This window comes from Petaurus breviceps, unplaced genomic scaffold, assembly GCF_028583685.1.
Source record: "Petaurus breviceps papuanus isolate PSGF00001 unplaced genomic scaffold, PetGlider_PUasm1.0 90903, whole genome shotgun sequence".
Classification (NCBI taxonomy): domain Eukaryota; kingdom Metazoa; phylum Chordata; class Mammalia; order Diprotodontia; family Petauridae; genus Petaurus; species Petaurus breviceps.
Genome location: NW_027187376.1, coordinates 5405289 through 5430643, shown reverse-complemented (window position 1 = coordinate 5430643; position 25355 = coordinate 5405289). Strand labels below are relative to the sequence as shown.

General features: G+C 35.5%; 1 protein-coding gene across 1 annotated transcript in view; it reads left to right on the top strand.

Moving 5' to 3' along the window:
- The window catches only part of SPAG16 (sperm associated antigen 16), a 660467-nt gene that overhangs the window by 294144 nt on the left and 340968 nt on the right, over positions 1-25355 (top strand). The window contains exon 6 of the mRNA XM_069075095.1: positions 18641-18767. Coding sequence (XP_068931196.1) covers positions 18641-18767 — 127 coding nt within the window. The remainder of the gene's footprint in view (positions 1-18640; positions 18768-25355) is intronic.

Genomic DNA, 25355 nt, shown 5'->3' with positions numbered 1-25355 from the left:
CTATTGTTAACAAACATTCTTTTAGTTCATACTTTTAAAAAATTTCTTGTAGTGAAAGAATGACTAACAAAACTGTGGTTATTCAGACTTGAGTATTTGGCAGATGTTTTTTTTTTCCTTTTTTTCAAAAATGAATGCAATGAGTCTGTCACTTCAAGAAAAAACAACTAACAATATTTATTGCCAATGATAAAATTGAAGAGCAAATTAAAATTTGAAAACTTGTATCTCCCACTGTGGGTTTGACATCTTTCTAATATGTACTTTTCTGATGATTGGTAATGGTATTAGTAAATTTTGATATTTTATAGTGAAACATTTGAAGATCTATTCAAAGTGCAAAATAGACAAATGGATTTTAATGTAACTGAGTAAGAAAAATCCATTGACATTTTCAATTAGATTTTAAGAAACCACTTAACTACATATCTGTATGAGTCCAAATTTTCTTCAAATATATCAACCAAAACATTGCCACAACATATTAATGCAGAAATAGGTATGAAGTTCCAGTTGTTTTCAATTAAGCCAGATGTTAAAAGAAATTTGTCAAAATCTAAAGTATTGTCATGCTTCAAAATTCCATAAAATAATTATTTTGTTAAAATGTTATTTATGTTAACATGTAATGGGTTTATTATTATTTTCAATTAATAAATATTATACATTTTACCCATTTCAATTTTCACATGTTAATATTATTGATGTTACTTAATTGCCTTTTAGAAAGATGTAGTTTCCCTGATTATCTATTCTAATTAGGGCTATTTTTACTTTTGCTTTGTCTCAGATTATGATTGCTATCCCTGCTTTTTTTTTTTTAATTTCAGTTGAAGCATAATTAATTCTGCTCCAGGACTTTATTTTAACTCTGTCCGTGTCTCTCTGTTTCAGATGTTTTTCTTGTAAGCAATAGATTCTGATTTCTAATCCATTATGCTATTCACTTCTGTTTTATGGGTGAATTCATCCCATTCATATTCACAGCTATAATTATGAATTGCACATTTCCCTCTATCCCATTTTCTTATGTTCATCCTCTTTATTTTGTCTTTCCTCTTGTCTCTTTTGCTTCTGACCACTTCCTTTTGCCATTCTCCCTTTTATCACCCCCTTTTCTCTTAGCCACTTTCCTTCCTACTGTTGGGTAAGATAGATATCTATAGACAATCAAGGTTGTGTCCGTGTGTGTGTGTGTGTGAGTGTGTGTGTTTGTATATGTATGTATGTGTGTGTATTCCCTCTTTAAACCAATTTAGATGAGAGTGATGTTCAAGCATTGCCCACCCACCTCCATTTTCCTCTCAACCTTAAAAGCTTTTTCTTCACATTCTTCTTTTATGTGAAATAATTTCCCCCATTCTGCCTCTCCTTTCCCCCTTTACCCAGTGTATCCCTTTTTCTTACCCATCCATTTTTTAGTGCATCCCAACATAATCAATTTCCTCCTTGCCATATGTATTTGTAGTCCTTCTAACTGCCCTAATAATTATAAAGTTCTTAGGGGTTACTTGTGTCATCTTCCCATATAGATATATAAACATTTTAGCCTTATTAAATCCCTTATGATTTTTATCCCGTGTTTAACTTTGCATGCTTCTTTTGAGTGTTGTATTTGAAAATCATATTTTCTATTCAGTTCTAATCTTTTTCATTAGAAATGTTTGAAAATTCATTTTTTTTCCTGAAGGATTGTGCTCTGTTTTTCTGGGTAGGTGATTCTTATTTTTAATCCTAGCTTTTTTGTCTCCTGGAATATTAAATTCCAAGCCCTCCATTCATATAACATGGGAGATGCTAAATCTTGTGTGACTATAGTTACTAGACCTAATTATAGTTCCATGATATTTGAATGACTTCTTTCTGACTGCTTACATGTATTTGCAATGGGAGCTCTGAAATTTGACTATAATATTTGTGGGAGTTCTTATTTTGGGATCTCTTTCATAAGGTGATCAGTGGAGTCTTTCACATTTTCCTCTGATTTTTTTTTAATTTTTTTTTTACTTTATTTTATTGTTTCTTCATGTGTTGTTGAATCATTAGCTTCTACTTTCCCAGTTCTAATCTTTAAGAAATTATTTTCTTCAGTGAGCTTTTTGTCTCTTTTCCCATTTGGACAATTCTTCTTTTTAAGGTGTTATTTTCTTCAGTATCTTTGTGCTTCTTTTTACCAAGCTGTTAATTATACTTTTCTTCCCTCACTGTCATTTTTCATCCAGTTTTCCCTCTGCAATTCTTATTTGAATTTAAAAATTACTTATAGTTCTCCAGGAATTTTTCTTGGGCTTCTGTCCAATTCACATTATTCTTTTTTCTTTGAGACTTTGCTTGTAGATGTTATGACATCATTGACCTCTTTTGAGTTTATGTCTTCATCTTCCCTGTCATTGTACTAGTTTTGTGGTCAGGTTCTTTTTTTTCTTTTTCTTTTTGTCATTTGTTTATTTTCCCAGCCCATTTCTTTTCTTTGAACTTTATTAAGTTGGGCTCTGTTCCTGGCATGGAGTGGCAGGAGGGGAGAAGAATTTTGTCCCAAGAATCAAGGTTATTTGCACTTCTCTTTTCAGAGCTAATTCTGGGGGTTGGAAATTTTTGGTACTTCCAGGGTGATATGATCTGGAAATAGGTATGCTCACTGCTCTCTTGGTCTGGGCTCTGGTCTTAACCTAGGAAGAGCCTCTTATCCTTGCAGCCTCAAGTGATACTATTCCTCAGGACCCCTACTCCTTTGGGATTAGAAGCAATACTGTTTCTTAGGGCCCCTGCTCCCCTGGGATCACAATCAATACTGTTTGTTCTTCAGGGTTCCTTATTCCTTGTGATTGAGAGTGATATTTTTCCTCATGGTCCCTGTTACCTCATAACCTAAAATGTTCCTCTCCACCCTTGAACCTGTGACCTGTAAGTGGATATAGACAATGGAGTTGACAAACAGTATCAGATCCTATGCTCAGTGCTAGCACTGGGGTCCTCTGTAATCTTCTTCACTGCCAAGACCCCTTACTCTCTCTGACTCAAGAGCTCCTGAAGCTGCTATTGCTGCTGTCTCCACCATCATGTCCCATCACTGGTATTTCTCCTTCTGATATCCTGAATTTTCTTGAACTTAAAAAATGTCTCACCCTGACCTTTTGTTAGTTCCAGCTCTCAAGAATTTGATTTGAGGTTGAGGTTTTAATGTTGTTTGGAGGAACAATGTTGGGAGAGTTCATCTGTAGTATATACTCTACTCCATCATCTTGATTCTGCTCCCAAGACCAGAAGTCTAACATGTTAAATATTGATAGATATAATGGACAAATAAAAAGCTCTTTGAGGTCTTCAATATTTTAATAGTGTAATGATTTGGAGTTTTTTTTTAATCAGAACTGCTGCCTTAGATAATTTATTATTTTAATTTCAATCATTTCCTCATACAGAGAGTTCCAAAAGCTTATGTGTAGTTTTTAGGTATTAAACCCCTATACATTTTGAGAATGAGACTTTATTGGTAAAAAAAAAAAATGCTTGTTGTAAAGATTTTTCCTTATTGTTTCACTTTTGATGTTAGCTTTATTAGATTTATTCATGTAAAAATATTGTTTAATTTCCTTTTTCTTTTTTCTATTTTCTTCTTTATTAATTTATTTTACTCTTCAATATTCATTTCCACAAGATTTTGGGTTCCAAATTTTCTCCTCATCTCTCCCCTCCCCCACCTCATGATGGCATGCATTATAATTACCCCTTCTACCAGTTTGCCCCCCCCCATGATCACCCCTCTTATCACCCTCCCCCTCACTTTCTTGTAGGGCTAGATATATTTCTATTTTCCCATTTTCTGTACATCTTTTCTCCCAGTTGCATGTAAAAACAAATTCTAACCTTTATTTTTAAAACTTTGAGTTCCAAATTCTCTCCCTTCTTCCCTCCCCATCCACCCTCATTGAGAAGTTTGAACAATTTATTATGTTATACATGTATAATTATGCAAAACACTTTCATAATAGTCCTGTTGTGAAAGACTATATTTCCCCTCATTCCTATCCCACTCCCCATTTATTTTATTCTCTCCTTTGACCCTGTCCCTTTTCAAAAGGCTTTGCTTCTGATTATTCCCTCCCAAATCTGCCCTCCCTTCTATCATTCCCTCCTTATGCCCTCCTTCCTCTACTTTCCTGTAGGGTAAGATACTCAACTGAGTGCATATGTTATTCCCTCCTTAAGCCATATCCCATGAAATTAAGGTTCACTCATTCCCTCTCACCTACCCCCTCCTCCCCTCCATTGTAAAAGCTTTTCCTTGTCTCTTTTATATGAGATAATTTACCACATTCCCTTTCTCTTTCTCCCAATATATTCCTCTTTCACCCCTTAATTTTATTGTTTAGATATCATCCCTTCATATTCAATTCACCCTATGCCCACTGTCTATAGATATAGATAGATAGATAGATATGTATGTATATATATATATATATGTATACATGTACACATATACATGCACATGTATGCATATATGTTAGTGTGTATTCCCTCAAAACAACCCTAATACTTAGAAAGGTCTCATGAGTTACAATTATCATCTTTCCATGTAGGAATATAAATAATTCATCTTTAATAAGTGCCTTATGATTTCTCTTTCCTGTTTACCTTTTCATGCTTCTCTTGATTAATGTATTTAAAAGTCAGTTTTTCTATTCAGCTCTGGTCTTTTTATCAAGAATTCTTGAAAGTTCTCTATTTCATTGAATATTCATATTTTCCCCTGAAGGGGGAATATAGATAGATACTCAGTTTTGCTGGGTATGTGATTTTTGGTTTTAATCCCTGCTCCTTTGACCTCTGGAATATCATATTCTAAGCCCTCCAATCCCTTAATGTAGAAGCCGCTAGATTTTGTGTTATCCTGATTATGTTTTTTTCACAATACATGAATTATTTCTTTTGGGCTGCTTGCAATATTTTCTCCTTGAACTGGGAACTATAGAATTTGGTCCCAGAAGTTTTCCTTTTTGGATGTCTTTCAAGACCCTCCAGTTCTAGAATATCAGGGCAGTTTTCCTTGATAATTTCTTGAAAGAGGATGTCTGGGCTCTTTTTTTGGTCATGACTTTCAGGTAGTCCAATAATTTTTAAATTATCTCTCCTGGATCTATTTCTCAGGTCAGTGTTTTTTCCAATGGGATATTTCACAGTCTTCCATTTTTCATTCATTTGGCTGTTTTATAATTTCTTGTTTTTCACAAATCATTAATTTCTGCTTGCTCCATTCTAATTTTTTAAGGAATTATTTTCTTCAGTGAACTTTTGGACCTCCTTTTCCATCTGGTCACTTCTGCTTTTTAAGGCATTCTTCTCCTCACTGACTTTTGTCTGGACTTCTTTTGCCATTTGAGTTTGGAAACTGTCACAAACTATGCCAGTAATTAAGTCCCCTGAGGCCTGCTCTGGCCCATCTATGCTGATGCCACCCACACTGGACTGTGCTCCACTCCCAGCATAATGCGATAGACCCTTCCTGTCAACCTTCCAGGTGGTCTTGGGCTGCGGATTTGTTTCACCCTATCATTTTGTGGGCTCTACAGCTCCAGAATTTCTTTAGAGTTGTTTTTTTTACAGGTATTTGGAGAGGTTTGTGGGAAATCTCAAGTAAGTCCCTGATTTGACTCCGACATCTTGGTTCTCCATTTTTAAAAATTTTATGTCATCAAAATCATCTTTTTTGTTTTCTATATTACTTTCTATTTCTTGTATGGCCATGAACTTTTCTTCTATCCATAGAATTCATAGGTAATTTCCCCCCATTTCTCTCATTTGTTTATGGTAGGACCCTTTATATCTAGGTTGTATATCAATTTGGAAGTTGTCTGCATTTAAGATTTGTGTTTTCCCATTTCTTCCAATTTTCACAAGAGTTTTCAGAAAATATCACCTCCTTATCCCAGTAGATTGGTTTTATTGCATACTAGATATGTTTCCTTCTATATGTCATATATCTGTTCTGTTCCACTATGTTTCTTAATACTTTATAAAGTTAATATTTTAAATCAGTATTGCCTTTAGCACCACTTCTTACCACTTAGCTAGAAAGCATTCAGCTCTCTTGCCAAGACAATTTTTAGACTTTTAGAATATTCACTTTGACAATTTATATTGTTTGAAATGTTGTTATGGTATTATTATAATAAGTATAGATATCTTTTTCACCATCTATTTCTTATGTTTCAGCATCAATAACTTCTCCAAGTAGGTCAGGTCAGAGTTATTTCAATTGCAAATCTTTTTTTTTAATTTTACTTCATGTTATTTTTGATGTCTATTCTAATAATTGATTGTCTATAGACAGTTGATTCAGGAAATAACTCTCATATCAGTGTATAAGATCATTAATGGGTCATAGATTTAGGAAGAGTCCTTAGAGTGCAGTAACTCCAACTTCCTTTCAAATATGAGGAAACTGAGGCCAAGGGAACTTAAATTACTTGTCCAGCTCATAAATGTTGGAAGCAGTATTTCAACTCAGGTCTTCCTAACTCCATGTCCAGCATTCTATCAACTACACCACCTACCTGCTTATATATGAATCATAGGATTCTAGATAGAGAGCTGGAAGGAAACTTAATGACCATCCAGTTCATACCTCTCATTTTATAGGTGAAGAAACTGAGATCCAGGGAAGTTCAGGCACTTATCAAATGCAGTAGCATCAAAAGTGGGATTTTAACCCAGGTCCTGTGATCTCAGAAACAGTCTTACTTCCATAGCACTAACTGCCTCCTATAATCTCGTGATTGTTAAAATCATTATGAGGAGATTATAGGTGAGATGGAGCCAAGAAGGATCATGAATCAGGCAGTTTTTTAATCATAGGCAAGCAGGCTTGCAACTCCCTAGTGTAGCAGTCCCACGTAAAGCATTGGTGGCTGGAGTATACTGTGGGATGAGTAGCCCAATTGAGACACTAAATTTCTTGATCTCTGCCCTTATATGTGATTATTTTTCTGGTGAAGATTTGCAGGTACAGAATGAGAAAGGGACCTAAGGGGTCTGGACTTTGATCTCTTCCAATCTTATTGGCCACAAGCACATTGCGATTAGGAAAGTTTGATGATTCTGCATTGTTAAGCTAATATTTTGCTAGAATCGCTTGCTTAACCCTAACTCTATCTGACCAAGTTATCAGATACAGAAGAATTTCCTGGATGTAGCTGGGTCAAAAAGTAGTCAAAAGTGAAGTTACTTCTCTAAGTCAGGTCCTAGCAATAGGCCTATCTTTACAATAATTCTATTTTTTAATGTTATTCGGTGTTTGTATTGTCCAGTGTCCTCAAATGCATTTCTCAAAGAAATTATCTTTAATATATAGGTCTGAGACTTCTATGTAGTCTATAAATGATCTTTGGGCTTCCTCCTTCCTGGTACCTGAACCATATTTTCAGGCACACTTTTCACTGTCCTTTCCTGTTCCCATTTTTGCATTAAAGTCAGATCCAAGTATGTGTTGATTTAATTCTGGAGTTATCAAGTTCTTAATGAAATTTCCCTATCCCTTCATCCTTTGTACCAGTCAGTGATATAGAAGTTACAATTATTTTCATGGTAGGGTTTTTGTAAATACTTATAATAAACATTGCAATAAAAGGTGATCAGATAGCCCATGAAATTGTTTCTTTTTGCTTTCAAACACATGATAAAACCAACTTATCCAACTCCTTTATTTTCTTCTCCAAGAAAAAAAAATGTGAACCATCTTTCCATTTGCTTATGACTCCCTTTTTTCTTCTGTTTCCATTTCTAGTTAGAATGTAAAGAATAATACTCTATTTTCTACAATACTATGCATACTTTTTGGTTGACAAAAGTATTTTTAAAAATTTTTCATTTCAAGTATCCAGTGGCTAAGATGATGTTTTCAGTTCTGTCATTTCTTCAGTTGTATCTAACTCTTCATGACCCCTTTTGGAGACTTTCTTGGCAAAGATACTGCAGTGGTTTGCCATTTCCTTCTCCACCTGATTTTATAGATGAGGAACTGAGGCAAACAATTTTTAGTGACTTTCCAAATGTCACACAGCTAGTAAGTGTCTGAAGCCAAATTTGAACTCATATGGTTCTTCCTGATTCCAAGCCCAGTGCTCTATCCATTGCACCACCTAGCTGTTTGCAAATATTCAAAAATTGTGATTTGTTTAGACTCCTCTGCCTCATTTTTTTCATTATTCTGCCACTACCATATATATGAGAAAAGGTTCACACACAGTGGTAGACCATTTTGTATTACTTTGTTTCATGAGTCACTATGGTCAAATAATTCATTATTATGTGTCCAAGCAACTGCTGATGAATCTTTTCTCATTTATCTACTGCGGGCTGGTTCTTGATAAGTCCATATTGCTTGTCAAGAGGGCTATACTTAATGCCTTTCTAGAATGGTAGAATTTGATGGAACTTGCCCCTTACTGGCATAGCCTTTGAGAACCCAGAGTCATGTCCATAGTACCATGAGATATCAGTGTAGAATGTTGCAGAAGTAGTATAAACATAAATGTGACCTTATAAGTCATTCAAATTTGGGATGCCCTCTCTTCCCTCATAACTATATGCTTCAGTATATGCTGTCTATCATGCTTATAATGTATTATTTTCACATCTTCATTAATTAAAATCTCTCCCTATATTAAATTCCCCATTCTGGTGCAATAACCACCTTTTTCATGAGTCCTTCTACCATGTTCACAATTCAGATTCATCTCTCCGTCCTTACATGTCTCAGGACACACTCTGTGCCCTTTACTCTGCAATTTTCATATTGCAACTCATATTTTAGTTTATTGTTTTAGAAGTGAAAGTCATATGATGGCTCTTTAACATTCTTATTTTAATCATAAGGAAATTGAGGCCCAGTCAGGTCAACTTGACACAGAGAACAAGTAACATATCAAAGATTTGAACCACTATCTTCTAACTCAAACCCAGCTCTCATTGCTCTCCACCAATACACAGATCAATAAATGCAAAGTCCTAAGAGGAAGAAGAGATCACTGATACCTGGGAAAAGCAGAAATGGCTTCAAGTGGTTTTAAGCCAAGTTTTAAAAGAAAATAATGATTTTAAGTGACAGAGTTGATGAGGAAGGGCATTCCAGGCGTGGGGGACATTCTGTACAAAGGCACAGAGATGGGTGGTGGAATATTAGTAGGTGAAGTGGGGGGAATAATATTGTTAGGTAGAAGGAGTATAATGAGTAAGGACATTTTTGTTGTTGTTCAGTTATTTTTTAATCATGTCTGACTCTTCATGAGCCCATTTGGGGTTTTCTAAGCAAAGATACTGGAGTAGCTTGTCATTTCCTTCTCCAACTCATTTTACAGATGAGGAAACTGAGGCTAACAGCAGGGTTAAATGACTTGCTGAGGATCACACAGCTAGTAAGAGTCTGAGGTCAAATTTAAACTCGGGAGGAGTCTTCCTGATTCTAGCCCTAGCACTCTATCCATTGTGCCACCTAGCTGCCCATCTTAAGGACATAGAAGTAGAAAATTACAGTGTATTCAGGAATGGAGAATAGTCCATGTCTAGGAAATCAGACATGATCTTGAATTCATTTTGAGTGTCAAATTAAAGAAGAGAAATGATGAAAGATAACATTGAGGCTGGTGTCTGCTCATAGAAGATCTTTAATGTCATCCTTTGCAATTTTGACCATCCTGTAGGCGATAAGGAATAATTAGAGGCTTTAGGGTTGGGGAAGTGATCTGATAGAGCACTTTGCTTTAAGATTATTATTTCTGAAGAATGTGTGTAAGATGGATTGGAAAAGGATACAAGGAGAGATGCATTGGAACATCAATTAGGAGAGTGTTGCAGTAGCTCAAGCAAGGAGTGATGGAGACTGAACTAAATTGTTGACAGTAGAAATGGATAGAAGTAACAAATGGGAGAAACATTACAAAGGTAAAATCAATAGAATTTAGCTCTTGATTGGATGTTTTCAGACAAAGGAGAAAGGATTCAAAGGAGTCTGGTAACTAAACGGATAGTAATAATATTTACAGAAAGAGGGAATTTAGGAGCAAGGGCAGTTTAAAGGAAGGGCTGTGAGTTTACTTTAGACATGTTGAGTTTGAGTTCTAGAAGGATATTGAGGTCATCATATCTTACAGAAAGCTGGAAGTGTTGATCCTGAGCTCATGAGAAGGGTCTGGTGTGACAAATAGAGAGGTAAGAATGAAGCCATGGAAATGATGAAATCACAAAGGAACACAGTGAAGAAGGATTGAGACTAGGGAGAGAAGAAGAACCAATTTATGACATTTGATCTCCTAGAAATGTAAAAGAGGCTGAGTGATTCAATATTTACTATTAGGACCAGCAATGGAATTGAAATTTCTCCATTGAAGTAAACAGTGAGGCACAGGCAAAACCAATTCAACACAGCTTCACTTTTCAGATATTGGATTCAAAGCTTTAGTTTTAACTTTAAATCTCTGTGCCTTATTCATTCATATTTCAGAAATCATAGTCTCCTGATTTGGCATTACAATATGTTACTATGTTCCTAAGTCACAAAAAGGGTGCTGTAATATACCCAAGCACCTCAGAAGGAAACGTCAGTGCAGAGACAAAGATCTCACACACATGAATATCTGAATTAATGCCAATAATGAGAATGAAAATGAAGGAAACTCATATAAGAATTATAAAATATATCTTTAGAGCTTTTAGGAGAGGCTTAGTGCCAGAGGCAGAATGCATTAGTTTCACAAACCATGCTAGTAATTTCCATTTCTCCTTGAATAAAACATAGTTGTAAGAATTGCTCTTATAATACAAAGGTTTTCAAGTGCTTTGTTGGGCCCCATTCTTTTTACTTGCATAAATTCATTGTCTGGGCACCTTGTTGAGCATGAAATGAAGTTAGGTCAACCTATACTTACCCTATTCATTAGCATATGCCTAAGAAATTAATCAATCCATACATATTTGTTGCATATCTCCTATATGCTAGACAATGTTTTAGATTTGGGGGGAAGCAGAGGTGAGTAAGGCATGGTTTGGGGGGGGGTTAGAAACTTGGATGGAGTTTATGCTCATTCTAGCTAGTGAGATTAAGTATGTGCTTTTTCACATTCACACATAAATATTACCAACAAAAGGCAGTAAATGATAAAGGCCAAAGGAGGATTAATCCCTCCTCCCTTGGAATTGTGATCGGTATTCTAGGTGGAGGGATGAATTGCTACCACCAAACAAGCTGTGACCTTGCTCAATACTGGTAGGTGTCCTTATGCCTTTATATGCATTTTCATAGCCTCCCTCAATCCTACTCCTATCCTTCATCACTTCAGTATTAGAAAATTGGCATCACTTTCTAAATTAGAGCTTGACTATATATATAATGGATCTTTTAGCAGTCTGGTGATAATATGGATCCCTGCTCAGAATCATATTTTAAACATATATAATAATATACATGATTACAAAGGAAACCAATTATATTGAAACAGTTATCTAAACATTTATTTTTTAATTCACAGACCCCAAGTTAAGAACCCTTGTATTTAATTCATCTTCTTAAAATTCCAAGGGGGTCTCTTCTAGTACATTCTGCATATAGTTGCTAGATTTTATTTTTGAAATGGCACCCTTTGAATAGGAGAACACTGCTGCTTACCAGAAACAAGAATGCATCTACATTGAGACATTTCTTTAAGTAGTGGGCATGGGCTTGGCTGAATACATCCATACTCTCTTCCACAAACAACCTTGTCAGTAAAAGAAATCAAAGCTTATTGGTTCCCGAGGGACTGAAGTCATAAATTTTGACCTCATGAGTATGACTGGCTATTTATATAATGCTTTAAGGTTTTCAAGATGTTTTGTAAACATTATTTCATTTGAGCCTCACAATAATGCTCTGAAGAATATACCATAGGTATTATGATCACCACCTTGAAGACAAGGAGGCTGAGATGTAAAGAGATCAAGGTCCTCCTAGTTACACAACTAATACGTGTTGGAGGTAAAGTTTTCTGAGGCCAAGTCCAGTATTCCACCTACTCTCCCATATTGCCTCTGTCTTTACTGATTCCATGTGTAACTAGAATGACTTTCACATGCTGTTTCATTACAACCATCCTCTGCTCGATCCATGCAATCCCTCAATCTGCCCCATCTCACATTTTATGGATTGATGGGTTACTTTGTTCCATTGTTTCTAACTCATCATGTGCTCTGTCTCTATTACAGAGTTAGAAGTTCCTTAAGAATAGGGACTATCCCTTGGTATCTTTCTTACCCTTTCCCATCACAGTCTCCTAAAATACTTGCATAGCCCTTTATACACAATATGAAGTATAGACTAGAATACCTTTGATTGGAATCCCTGGGACATGGGAACATATGACCATGTTCTTGTTTTTTTTAGATCTCATAGACTCCATATCCTTTAGACCAGTCTTAATATAAAACTCTTTTTGCCCTAGTAAAGTGATAGTAACATGTAAAAAGAATGACAAAGAATAGTGCTTTTTTCTTTATCTCTAAAGTTGATATGATTTTACCCTATGCCCAAGGATGAGAATTCATTCCAATGTGAAAATGAGCAGATTACAGAAAGCTTTAGAAGGTCACATCAGATCTGTATATGAATTCACTCCAAGTGTGGCTTAACCTAACTAGTTTGAACGCAAATTTTCCCTAAAGTAAATCTAACTCCAAAGTTGTTTCTCAAAATCAATCCTCTACAATGGTTGTCTGAGGCCATGATAAATTCTAACTGGGCTAGAAGAATCTTCCAGAGTTAAAGACAATAGATAACATTGGAACTTCTAGGATATTGTAGCCAAGATATTTGGGAAGGACAGTGAGAAAATGGGGTGAAGGGGAAGTTCTTTTCCAAATAGACATATGTTAACATTTATAAGGGTAGGCATATAGTCTATCACTTAAACAATACTTGAAGCCTTTCTCTCCAAGTTAGTCCTGAAAAATAGATTCTTTTCTGGCATTATCTTTCAGAACCCAAAGGCACTTCTATATAGTAATGAGACATTTACTTACTTTAATGGAGGATTTGAACTAACTCTCTTTGTCTCTGTGTGTGTATGCATGCATACACACACACATACTCACACATATACACAAATGAGATACATATGTATTGTTTTAAAATCTTTTGGGGCAGCTAGGTGGCACTGTGAATAGAGCGCCAGCACTGGAGTCAGGAGGACCTGAGTTCAAATCCGTCCTCAGACACTTAATACAAAAACTAGCCCTGTGACTTTGGGCAAGTCACTTAACCCCAATTGCCCTCCAAAAAAGCAAAACAAAAACAAAATAATAAAATATTTTAATATTTTCTCTACCACCTTCGTTTCCAAATATATCTCTCCTGTTTTCCATTCAAATAATCTTTCCTTGTAACAAATAATAAAAAAGAGAGGAAAGGCAGTTCAGTGGAACCAACAGCATATCACCTGAATCTGACTGCATATTCACTTATTCATAAGCCTTACCCCTACCTCTGCAAAGAACTACTTTCTTGTCTCTGAGGTTAAACTTGGTAATTAGAATTATGGTGTTCAGTTTGTTTCCCATTTACATTGTTATAGTCATTGTAACCAATCATTTAAACTCCCCATCTTTAAATCCCCATTAAAGATAGAATATTTCCTACTTCTTAAAGACCAGAATAAACGTTTCAATTTTTGTGAAATCTTTATCATATCATATCAACAGCCATATAGTATAGGAAAAGAACTATAACTGGTGAAACCTTCACTTAGAAGAGGCTTGATAGGGAATAAGGTAACCACATTTCTTGGAGAAGTGACTTGGAAGAGGATCTCGTCACACAATTTTGACTGGGGTCAACTAGGCATAGAATAATAAACAAACATCTTTTGTGATCATTTATTCATTCATCTTGGCAGAGAATGTCCACCTTTTTTTTTTTAATTGAAGTCTTTAATAGTGTAAGTTTCATGGAGAGTTCTCCTCAGGTGATCTCACTTCTGAAAAAATGATTACTTTATTACTTTTCCTTCTTTCTCAAAAAGTTGTGAAGCTACAGAGTTCAATTAGTGTTCTTATTTCATGAAAGAGAGAATTAGAAAGGATAACCATAGAGAAAGGTGACTGACAGCTGATATTTACCTAAGATTTTAATGTTCATTAATTGCTTTGAATTAATTGTTGCTTTTAGCATAAATTGAAGGGCAGAGCAGTCCAGTGGGAAGAACCATGACTTTAACATCCTAGGACCTGGGTTCAGATTTTGGCTCTTCTATTCACTATATATGTGGCCTTAAGAAGTCCCAACTTTTCTGGGCCTCAGTTTTCTTTTATATAAAATAGAGGAGTTGGATTCAAAGGTCTCTGTGGTCCCTCACTATCCTAAATCAATGATCTTATGAAAACTGTACCTACTTATTGTATATCCATGACTTTTAACCCATTTTTAAGAATATTATGCTAAAAAGAGTTATTTGGAAAATGAGGAATTCAAAATAATGTTTGAAAATATGTAAGAGCTCTAACAAACATCTTTTACACACCTTTGTCAGAACCCAGGCCCATCCTCATAAAGGATAGTCACTTGCCATCTATCACTTGGTAAATGGCATCCCCAGGAATGTGGCTGGATGGAGTCTCAGAAGCTCCTCTATGCCTTTCTCCAGTGCCTCCTACCTGACGGTATTCTTTGTCCCTCATGTGTTACCTGTATTTTGTTTCCTTCACACACTGACCCTCTCTACCTTTAGCTTCTGCTTTCCCCTATAGCTCTCCCCAGATGAGTGTCTCGGAGACCTCCATCACTTCTGAGATACAGTACAATGTGTTTCATCCTTTCATGCTACTCAAACCCAGCCTGAGGGACTCTCTTTAATGCATCAATACTAAAAATATTTGGAAATGCTAATATTCCTTCTAATGAGCCCAGACATTTTTATTGTAGTTATACCTTAATACTGAGTTGCAGGTCATTACCTTCACATATTGAAAGCAATTGAAATTTCTAGTTTTTAATACCTCTGCCATTTGCTTGATGACCCCACAAGGTTGTTGTTGTGCGTGTGTGTGTGTGTGTGTTTTTCTTTATGCACAGTATCCTAGAATGTTAAAGCTAAATGGAATCATAGAGTTCATCAGATCCAACCCCCTCATTTTGTAGATGAAACAGACCTAGAGAGATTGTGACTTGCTCAAGGTCACCTAGACTCTAGGGATGAAACATTTTCAGCAACATTAGAATTCCAATAATTCTACAATAGGGTATGAAAGTGGCATAACATGATATGTGCTTGGGTATAAGCTTTGACCCATATTTAAAAGATTGTTTTCATTTCGGAGCAAATAACTTTAGACATTTAATTTACTCTCTTCAAACTTCAGTTCTCTTACCTGAAAAATGGGGATAATACTACTTGTCTGAACTATTTTAATAGGGTTGTTGAAAAGGATCAGATGAAATGATGCATAGGAAAGCAGTCTGAAAAATGCAAAATGCTATACAAATGTAAAGTACCATCTTTATAATCAATTATCACTATCACCATCTTCAGTTCTCATCAAGTAGTTAACATTCACATGCAAACACTATACTAATTTCTTAACATTCAAATCAACTCTTTCCTTCTCCCCCAGAAATACTTTAAAGGAAACATTTAAGGAAAAATAATCCATACTCACTAGCATTTCTCAAAGACACTATTAGTGGTTATTCTCATATTCAAACTAACATAGCAGATTATTCTCTAAGGACCAACTGTCTAAGATATGGATATTTAAAAGCTTGGTTTCAATGTTTTCATGAAACTAAGATATGGAACAGATGTATGTAAATAAATTTTAAAATAAGATATATATATATATATATATATATATATATATATATATATATATATATACCAAGCAGAACAGTAGAAAGAAAGTCATCTAAAATAAAATTGTCTGGTAGTGCAAAAGATTTTTAAACCTTGTTTTGTGTCATGGAGCCCTTTGATCTAGTGAAGCCTATCTCAGAATGTTTTGAATGAACAAAATAAAATACACAGGATTAAAAAGAAAACTAATGATATTGAAATACAATTATCAAATTTTTCTCTTAAATTCACAGACCCCCAGGTAAGAACATCTCCCTAAGGACCTATATTCATGTATTCTCCTGAAGAAACTGCCTTACAGTAAAGATGTGGTTGTTTGTTTTAGAGAACTTTTTAATTCTTTAATGCTCCAAAAAAATTGTAATTCTTTATAACATTCTAAAGTATAAATAAGATATAGCAAATAGACTAAAAACTCTATCAGTCGCTCAAGAAATGACTTTCACTCTCCATTAGAAGAACTGACTTATCTAGTGGACAATCTCTCATTCCCACAGTTTACCAAACATATAGGATGCTCTAACAGGGTCCATTGAAAATGTCTGAGGCTGGATCAGTAAGCTCCTAAAACCTCTGGAACAAAGCATGAAAAACCTAGGTCAGATTCAGATAGTGGCAGTACACCTTCTACCTGAGGCACTGATAGAACCCCTGTTTCACCATCATCCAAGCAACCACCTTTAGAAATTCTTATATTTTCTCATTCAGTCAATCAGTAACCTCCATTAAACACTCTATGATTATGGGACAGATAGAGACTCTTGTAATGGGAATGGGAATTTGAAGATCTTCCCTTAGTAAGCCTAAGGGAATTTAAAGACTTTCCCTGCTTTGGAAAATATACTCTGCCTCTTAATAGGCTGGATGTAAACACATGGAACCTGTGGTGGTAGTGGTGGTGGGGGGAGTTTGCTGAAGGGTGGAGCAGAGCCCACAGAAATCTGGGAGTCAGAGCAAGCTATATGGTTGCAAGGAGAGGATGCTTCTGAGTAAATATTGTGAGTATTAAAGGCTTGTGAGTAAATATTGATCTTGTGTTGGTTTGTGGGAAGACTAAAGGATGGTGTGGCTCTCTGTGCTGTTGCGGCTTATTAACTTCTTTGCTACTATGATGGTAGTTTTGGAATATGGTTTTCTGGTGTCTGAATAAATGTTTTATTTCTGTCGTGTATATGGAGCGTCTGTTTTATTTTGTGATTGGTCACTATGCAGGTATATTTATAGTGACTGTGGGCCCTGTTAATATTGCATTAGCACTACAACTCTAGAATCATGGTGTTTGTCTAAGACTCTGATTGTCAGAGTACCTTGAGAAGAGCACTAAACATGTTGTTAAGAACATAGTTGTTACTGGTCTTATGACACAGAGTAATCATTACCCAGACCTTCAAGGTATTTTGTACCTTGGACCTTAGGCAGCTTGCTACATCCCATCTGTCTTCCTAGAGGGCACATACTATATGGGAAAAAATACAGATTTACAGGGAAAACCACCCAGGAATAATTAGGCCTTACATGACTCTTCTGCTTTCACTTTACTATAAAAAAATCATCTCTGTAGCCACCATGTAAGGATGAGTTTGAAAACACTAGTCCAGAAGTTCTGGCTATACCTGCCCTTATTTACTTTGGGGAGGTAATCTCTGAGTTGGGAAGATGCTGATAAACTCATTAGAACTGCTGCAGCTTCCCAGTTCAAAAAGTACCTTCTCAGTCTTTGTTTCTAGTTTCTTAGAATCCTTAGATCCAAAACATTATTTGGAATTTCTAACCAATATCTTCTGTGCCAGAGTTTGCCATTTATTCTTTCCCTGCTTTCTTGTTTTAAGGAACAAGTCCTCAGTATCACAATAATACCTGCTCTTATACTTGAAGATGGGCCAAGTTCTTCATGTTCCTTTTAAGTCATAAAAAGATTAAGCATCACATTTATTAGATTCGTGACAAGGCCATTGTTTTGCCAGTGACAACAGTTCCAGCATTTAAAAATAAATGATCGTTGGTTCATCATTACTCTCACTGGAATCCACTCCATCTAGTCACATTAGTAAACATAAGTGTCCTTCCAACCCACCCCCTTTTGTCCTTCCCATTTCCATAGTTTTGTGGCCTTTTCAAGTACTTTCCTTTATAATTGTAGCTTGAGTGCACATCACCTCTCTGCATAGGTTTATGTCTTCTTGTCTCTGTTTTTCTTCCTAATCTATCAACATCTCCATGGTGAGTCAGTATTTTCTGTATCATCTGGCCCCATTTATGACTGTTAGCACTATGCTTAGAGATTGACAAAGTCAGGAACCAGAGAAATTGCTAAAGAGCTTGAGAAAAGTCTTAGATGTTTCATCTAAATTTTTAGAAATTGTGTTTGTTGCCAGTTACTTCATTTAAGAGTGAAGTCTTTGGTGTTTTGGCATTATCAGAATTGGTGGGGGATGAGGGAGAATACTTTTCCCTAAAACTCAATTGAAAGATTTTCTCCTGAAACTTAATACAAGTTTCTGTGTGTTTGAACTGAGTAGTCCCTTTGTAATTTAAGAAAAGGCAAACTGTATTCAGTGTTTTAAGAAGTACATAGAAGCAACTTCAGATATCCAGTATGCTTATTTTACAGATGAGGAAAACTAAGGCCTAGGGAGATCTGTGACTTTGTCAAGGTCACTGTGGTCTTTTCTAAAATTTAGTATATAGATTTTTTAAAAAATGATCCATAGTAGTACAATTTTTCTGAGGTAGAGTAAATAACTTTTTTTTTCTCTTATCTTTTGAAGGGCCACATGATTGCATCCTGTGACACTTGTGGTGTGACAAAAATATGGGACTTTCGGAAACTTCTACCAATGGTATCGATTGATATAGGCCCAAGCCCAGGGAATGAGGTGGCCTTTGATTCATCAGGTATGATCTTTTCTCTTTCTTGGAGATAAAGCTAAAATTTAAGGATTTGATTTTGAAATTTTTTATATACCAATTTCAGCCCTCTCTCACATTGACCCCATCCTTGGCTCCTTTGTGAATTCATATCATATGTGTGTGTATTTTTATTTATAATATGTGTATTTTTACATATATAGTTAGAATGAATCACTTTCTTCCATCAGTATTTCTTTATCTTCGTTCCTCAGTACAAGAAATATGGTTATGGGTTGTATAATATACCTATATATGTGCATACATTACATTTATATGCATTTATTTATAATATTTATGTATATTAAATATAGAAAGAAGTGATTATGATGATGATGGTGATGATAATGATGATCCAAGATTGTATGCCAAATGGAAGCCATGAATATTTGCCACAGTGTTTACCTAGTAAGCTTATAGAGAGATTTTCTAAAGGGTACCAAGACCCTTTGGCCAAGCAGTGGTTGAAAGGCCAGCATTTAATGTATGCCATTGTTTATCACATTTTTATGGAAATATAAGTTTATGTACAGAGAATTCATTTTAAATTTTACCTGTTTATATACTTAGAACACCTTATTTTTTTGCTACCTTGTAGATATAAATGACTTTTATGAATGTATATCTTAATTGCTTACATCATTAGAGCTTTTGTATAACCAACTTCTGACTTCTTTTTTTATTATTCATTTAATAATGATTGTGTTGTATAGCCCCAATTATCTGTTTTTTTTTCCAGTGGAATTTCTGGAATTATTAATGATGATGATTATATGGTACTTGATAACACCATGATATGAATGTAATTACTCATGAATGTGGTTATAAATACTGGATCAGCATTACACTAGCTCAATATTTAGCAGTACTTTTTGATTAAAAAAATTATTACAGATCCTGTGGAATGCAGGGCCTCTGTACTATGAGACCTTTCTTATAGGCTTCATGATGTTCATGGGTAGTTTTATCAGAGATTTATAAGTAGACCTGATCAGAGGACAGGAAAGAAAACCCCTTTGAAGAGAAAAAGATAAAAGATGTGATATGATCAGATAGTGAGACAAAAGTCGACCCATGATTAGAATTAATCACTTTATTCTATCAGTATTTGCTCATCTTGGTTCTTCGGTTCAAGAAATGTATCTGTATGTTGTATAATGACCTGAGACAATGTGTCCTGGATTGCTTGTAGAAACATTCTCATTTCTTTATAAATATCTTGCATATTTAACAGAGAACTTAACTTTTGAATCCAACGTGCAAAGAATTTATATAATTATTACTGAATGGTCTTAGAACATGAGATACCGACAACAATGTCCATGTTGGAGATGATGGTTTTAGCACTGTTCATAAGACGACTAGTTTCTTCAGAAAACTGGTGATGTGCCCTGCATCAAATGTATGTATGTGTGCATGTGTGTGAATATATGTGCATCTGCGTGTGTGCGTGCAGAAAGAGGGTACAATGTATGTATGAGGATTTAAATGACCTATTACATAAATTCTATAATGTTTATAGTCTGCAGTTCCTATTCAACTTTGCTCTTTTATGTAATGTAGCAAATGTATGTGAAAATTGCCTGAGTTTTCATGGCTGCATACTTTTCAGCTCCTCTCCTTTTTTTTTTTTTGGTATCTATACTAAACTTTTATTTGCTATCATGTTATAGAATTTTAACCATGAAGATCTCCAGAACTTCAGACAAAATATTCATACATCTTTTTCTACCTTATTGTCATAGCAGAGAATAATGTTATGTAGATACTGGGCCAATTGAAAGCAATCGAAACATTCTCCTTCCTCTTGATTCTTCTATATTCTGTACCTCGTTTACAATAAGCAGAGCATGGAAGTCAAGAACCAAACACGCAGAGCTGAAGAAGATAAAGGAAGTTCTAGCATCCACATGAATTTATAATCAAAATCCTGCATTACTCAAATTTACCATTTCATTTCTGCCTCTATATCTTTGCAAAGATTGATATCCAGATAAGAGTTCACCTTCTCCTCACCTCTATCACTTAGAATCCCTATTTATTTCTCTTTGTCAAGGATTCACTTATGTGCCATCTTCAAAAGAAACCTTTATTCATTCCCTTAGCTGTTGCATATCTCTCCCTCTACCTCAAATTTTCCTGTATGTACTTACCTGTGTGTGTTGTGTATGTCCTACCAGTAGACCAAAAGCTTTTGAGGTCAGAGATTATTTTTCATTTTTGTCTTTGTATATTTGGGTCCAAACCCTAAGAGTTATCCTCAACCCTTCACTGTCCTTCACAGCCCATATCCAGCTTGGTTTCAACATCTCTCTCATTTCTTCCCTCTATTTATACCACAATAATTCTAGTTCAGGTCCTTTTCACCTTTGAACTGAATTTCTAATTACTTTCTCTACATTTGATTTCTTCCCTCTACAATACATTCTTCAAATGGCTGCCAAGTTGAAATTCTGAAAGCACAGTTCTAACCATGTCACTCTTTTGCTCAAGAAACCCCAATGGCTCCCTTTTGCATGTAAGATAAATTTAAATGTCTGTTTGACATTTAAGATTCTTCATATGCTCTCTCAAGACAATTTTTTTCATGTGGATTATATATTAGTCCCTTCTCTGTACTCCAGGCAAAGTATCCTATTTTATTTTTCCCATACATGACTTTAAATCTCACATTTCTCATGTCCATGACTTTGTTCTCAGGTCCTCTGTGCTCTCCATCATCACCACTACCACTTAACGCCCTGCCTTCCTTTAAGATCCATCTCAAATACTACCTCCTACAAGAGGCCTATCCTAATTCCCTCAATTTATATTCCCTTTCCATGATGATAAATTTATTTTTTGTACATATCTGTCATTTCCAATATAACAACTTGTTGAATCTCCTATTAGAATGTAAGCTCCTTAAGGGCAGGCATTTTTGTATTTATATCCCTAGCACCTAACACAGTGTCTATCTCATAGAAGAAATTTTTTCAATGTTTGTATTTGATTAAATTAGATTAGGTTTGTGGTATGAAACCATGACTAGAATATTGTTCTGAAAGGGTGTACCATATTCACATAATCAGCATAGATAAAGGAAGACAAAGAAAAGGGATTGCTGTATATGAGGAAATGAAGAAATGAGAAAGGGAAAACATGTGAGTATTTGGGTAAAGATCACTGGAGGTAGAAAGAGAAGTCACATATTTATCGAAATAGCTTATAGAACATCTAAACAGAAAGATGACATAGATGAAGATTTTGGAAGTTTTGCTGTAACACAATATATGTTTTTTTTCTAAAAAGCCCTGTGCTTTGAGAAATTGCACAGTAACAGCCACATGGGTTACTGGAAAAGTGGGGCTAGGGACTTAACACTCAAGAAATTAGTCAGTGAAACATTTTTTTAAAGTAGGAACTTAATACATTTTTGTACATATTAAATAGTAAGCAATGCATAAATATTACAATAAATAGTGATGCTATCCATAGCCTTGGCTGATGCTTGGGGTGTCCAAGATTCCAAAGGGGCTGGACTGGCAAAGTTGAGGGCTAGGGATGAGAGGGCAGCCTTTCTGGGTCACAACTCTAGCATTAATTCAATTTGGGATACTGAATAAGTACATATCTATCTGTCTATCTATCTATCTATCTATCTATCTATCTATCTATCTATCTATCTATCTATGTATATATACAAACATGTGTCTGTGTGTATATCCTAAATTGAGTAAGTCCTAGGTTTGTGGCCCAGCACATACACTGTACATATGTGTGTGTATATATATGCATACACATATATACATGCTACATGCACATAATCAATTTCTATAATAATATATCATATACAATTATATTGCACATATAATTATGTGATAATGTAATAAATTATGTATATTTCTGCATAATATATATCCAAATTGTGTGAGTCCTAGAATTGTGGCCTAGACTGCCCTTTTACCCTTAGGCTTCAATTTTGCTAATCAAGCCTTGTTGGAACCAGGGGCAGCTTGAGTAACAGCCGATGCTTTGGACAATGCCACTGTTTATTGTAATATTTATGTATTTCTTAACCATTTAATATGTATAAAACTATGCTGACATTTTTATAATCTTTTTTCTAAAGTTTTGCTGATGAATTTCTTAATTGTTCTGTCCTTAAACCCATTTTCCTTGTAAGCCCTGGGGTTGTTATTGTGCAACTTTGCATAGCAGAGTGATTTTAGTGATCACACATACAAACACATGCACTCTAATATTCATCCAGTTTGGGATATTGAATAAGTACATATGTATTCACACATATGATATACACACATACATATATTCAATTTGTAATATATATGTATGTGTGTATATACATATTTAGCAGTTTGCTACATTTTCACTTTTTTTCACGAATGAAAAGCAAATGTGAAATGCTTGTTATTCTCAAATTGTTCCCTAATTTATCAGTCGCATTGGAACAAATTTGTGTTTTCAAAAAAAGGTGTGATAGCAGAACTGGTTGCATGTCACAAGGCTGATATAGCAGCATCTTCTTGTATTGGGGACATTTTCGGTTGTTTAGGCTTCTGCTTGAATTATCTCTCTGCTTAACGCAAAGCTATTAACAAAGACTTTACTTGCTTTAATGATAATTTAATCCTGCAAAAGATAGAAGAACCATTAAATCAGGGGAACTATTATTCTGTATCTGATTCTTACCAACCAGGAGAAAATGGTGTTTGAGATGAAAATTATGGGAACCTTCTTTGGTAAGTGTCCATTCCACCTTTAAATTTTGATAAAGGAGTTAATATAAACAAAATAAATAAATTTTGATAAAGGAGCATTTAATGAAAAACACTCTAAATTTTAGAAAAAACAAATTTTAAGGAGCTAAGATTGTGAAGGCTATATAATTCTACCTGGAATGCTGTTTCTCCTCACTCTGCCTCCTGGCTTTCCTCGTTTTCTTCAAGACTCAGTTCAGATTTCTCCTTATGCAGAAGAACCATCTTCCATACATTTTTTTTTCCATCCAATATCCCCTTCCATTTATACTGTGCAGTTCTGCTATGTACATTGTTATTTGCCTGTTGGTTCCCGCATTAGACTGTGAGCTCCTTGAGGGTAGGCATTTTGACTTTCTTGGTGTCCACAGCACTAAACAATAATTGACACACAGTAGGTGCTTAATAGATTCATATTGACTGACTCTGAGGCCTCTTTCAACTCTGACCTGTTATTTTGTGTCAATTCTAGCTTATTCCTAATGTTTACTACATTGGAAACATCTGACTTCCCAAGGTAATAGATATCCTTTTCCTGGACCTCTCTGTAACATCTGATGTATCTGTCCCCTCTCTCCTTAAAAATCCTTTTTCCCTTGGTTTCTGTGATATTGTACTTTCCTGAGTTTCCTCTTCCTTGTCTAGCCATTCTATCTCTTCTCTGATTTCTTTCTGTCCCCTGAATTTAGTAATTCTTGAAAGCTTTGTCCTCAACCACCTCCTTTCTCTACCCTTTCTTAAGGATTTTATTCTTTTTCCTAAGTGAAAGTATCATCAATGTGCAGATGGATCTCAAATGTAACCCTCTAACCCTGAGGTTTTTCTTTACTGAGCTCCAGTAGCATATTGGTAACTACCTAGCCATTCAGGTAGCATGGTGGATTGGGAGGCAGAAAAACTTCAGTAAGAGTCCTTCTTCAGGCACTTAATAAATGTGTGACCTTGAGCATTTCACTTAACCCATCCCAGCATCTGTTCTCTTTTCTATAAAATAAACATACTTAATAGGGTCTTTGTCAGGACCAAATGAAATAATATACATTAAAAAATACTTTACAAACCTTAAAGCACTCTTAAAATGTTAACTACTATTGTTGTTATCTACTGGACACCTTGATCTGAATGTCCTGTAAGAACCTTAAATTTGCCATAAATCTAGGTCACTGGTCTCCAGATTGTGTTTCTGGAGTCAGCTAGGGTGGCTCTTGTCTGAGTCAAGAATAAATGATCGGGGTGGCCAGGTAGCACAGCGAGTAAGAGCACCGGCTCCAGTGTTGAGAACACCTGGAGATCGAATTCCGGGCTCAGACACTTAGCACCCACCCAGAAACACCTGGCCATGTAACCTTGAGCAAGTTAATTAACCCCAATTGCTTAGGGGCGGCCAGGTGGCTCAGCGAGTAAGAGCACCGGCTCCAGTGTCGGGATGACCTGGATCAAATCCGGGCTCAGATACTCAGCACCACACCCAGAAATAATAACTGGCCGTGTAACCTTGAGCAAGTTACTTAACCCCAATTGCTTAAAAAAAAAAGAATAAATGATCAATCAGAGAGTTGAAATATAGGTCACACCTCACCATTTCCCATGACAGTCAATTGTTAAACATGTCTCCAACACACCTATACCTGTCTTTATCCTCCAACATTTCCAACTCAACCACATTTCCCCTCTATAAATATCTACAAACATTGATCTTCCACACTGAGTTAGCTTTCAGAGCAGTCAAAACCCAAGTATGACCTTACCATTACAGGGTACTCACAGCAGGGTTCCACTGGGAACATTCTTTCCCTCCTCCCACAAAACATATCTG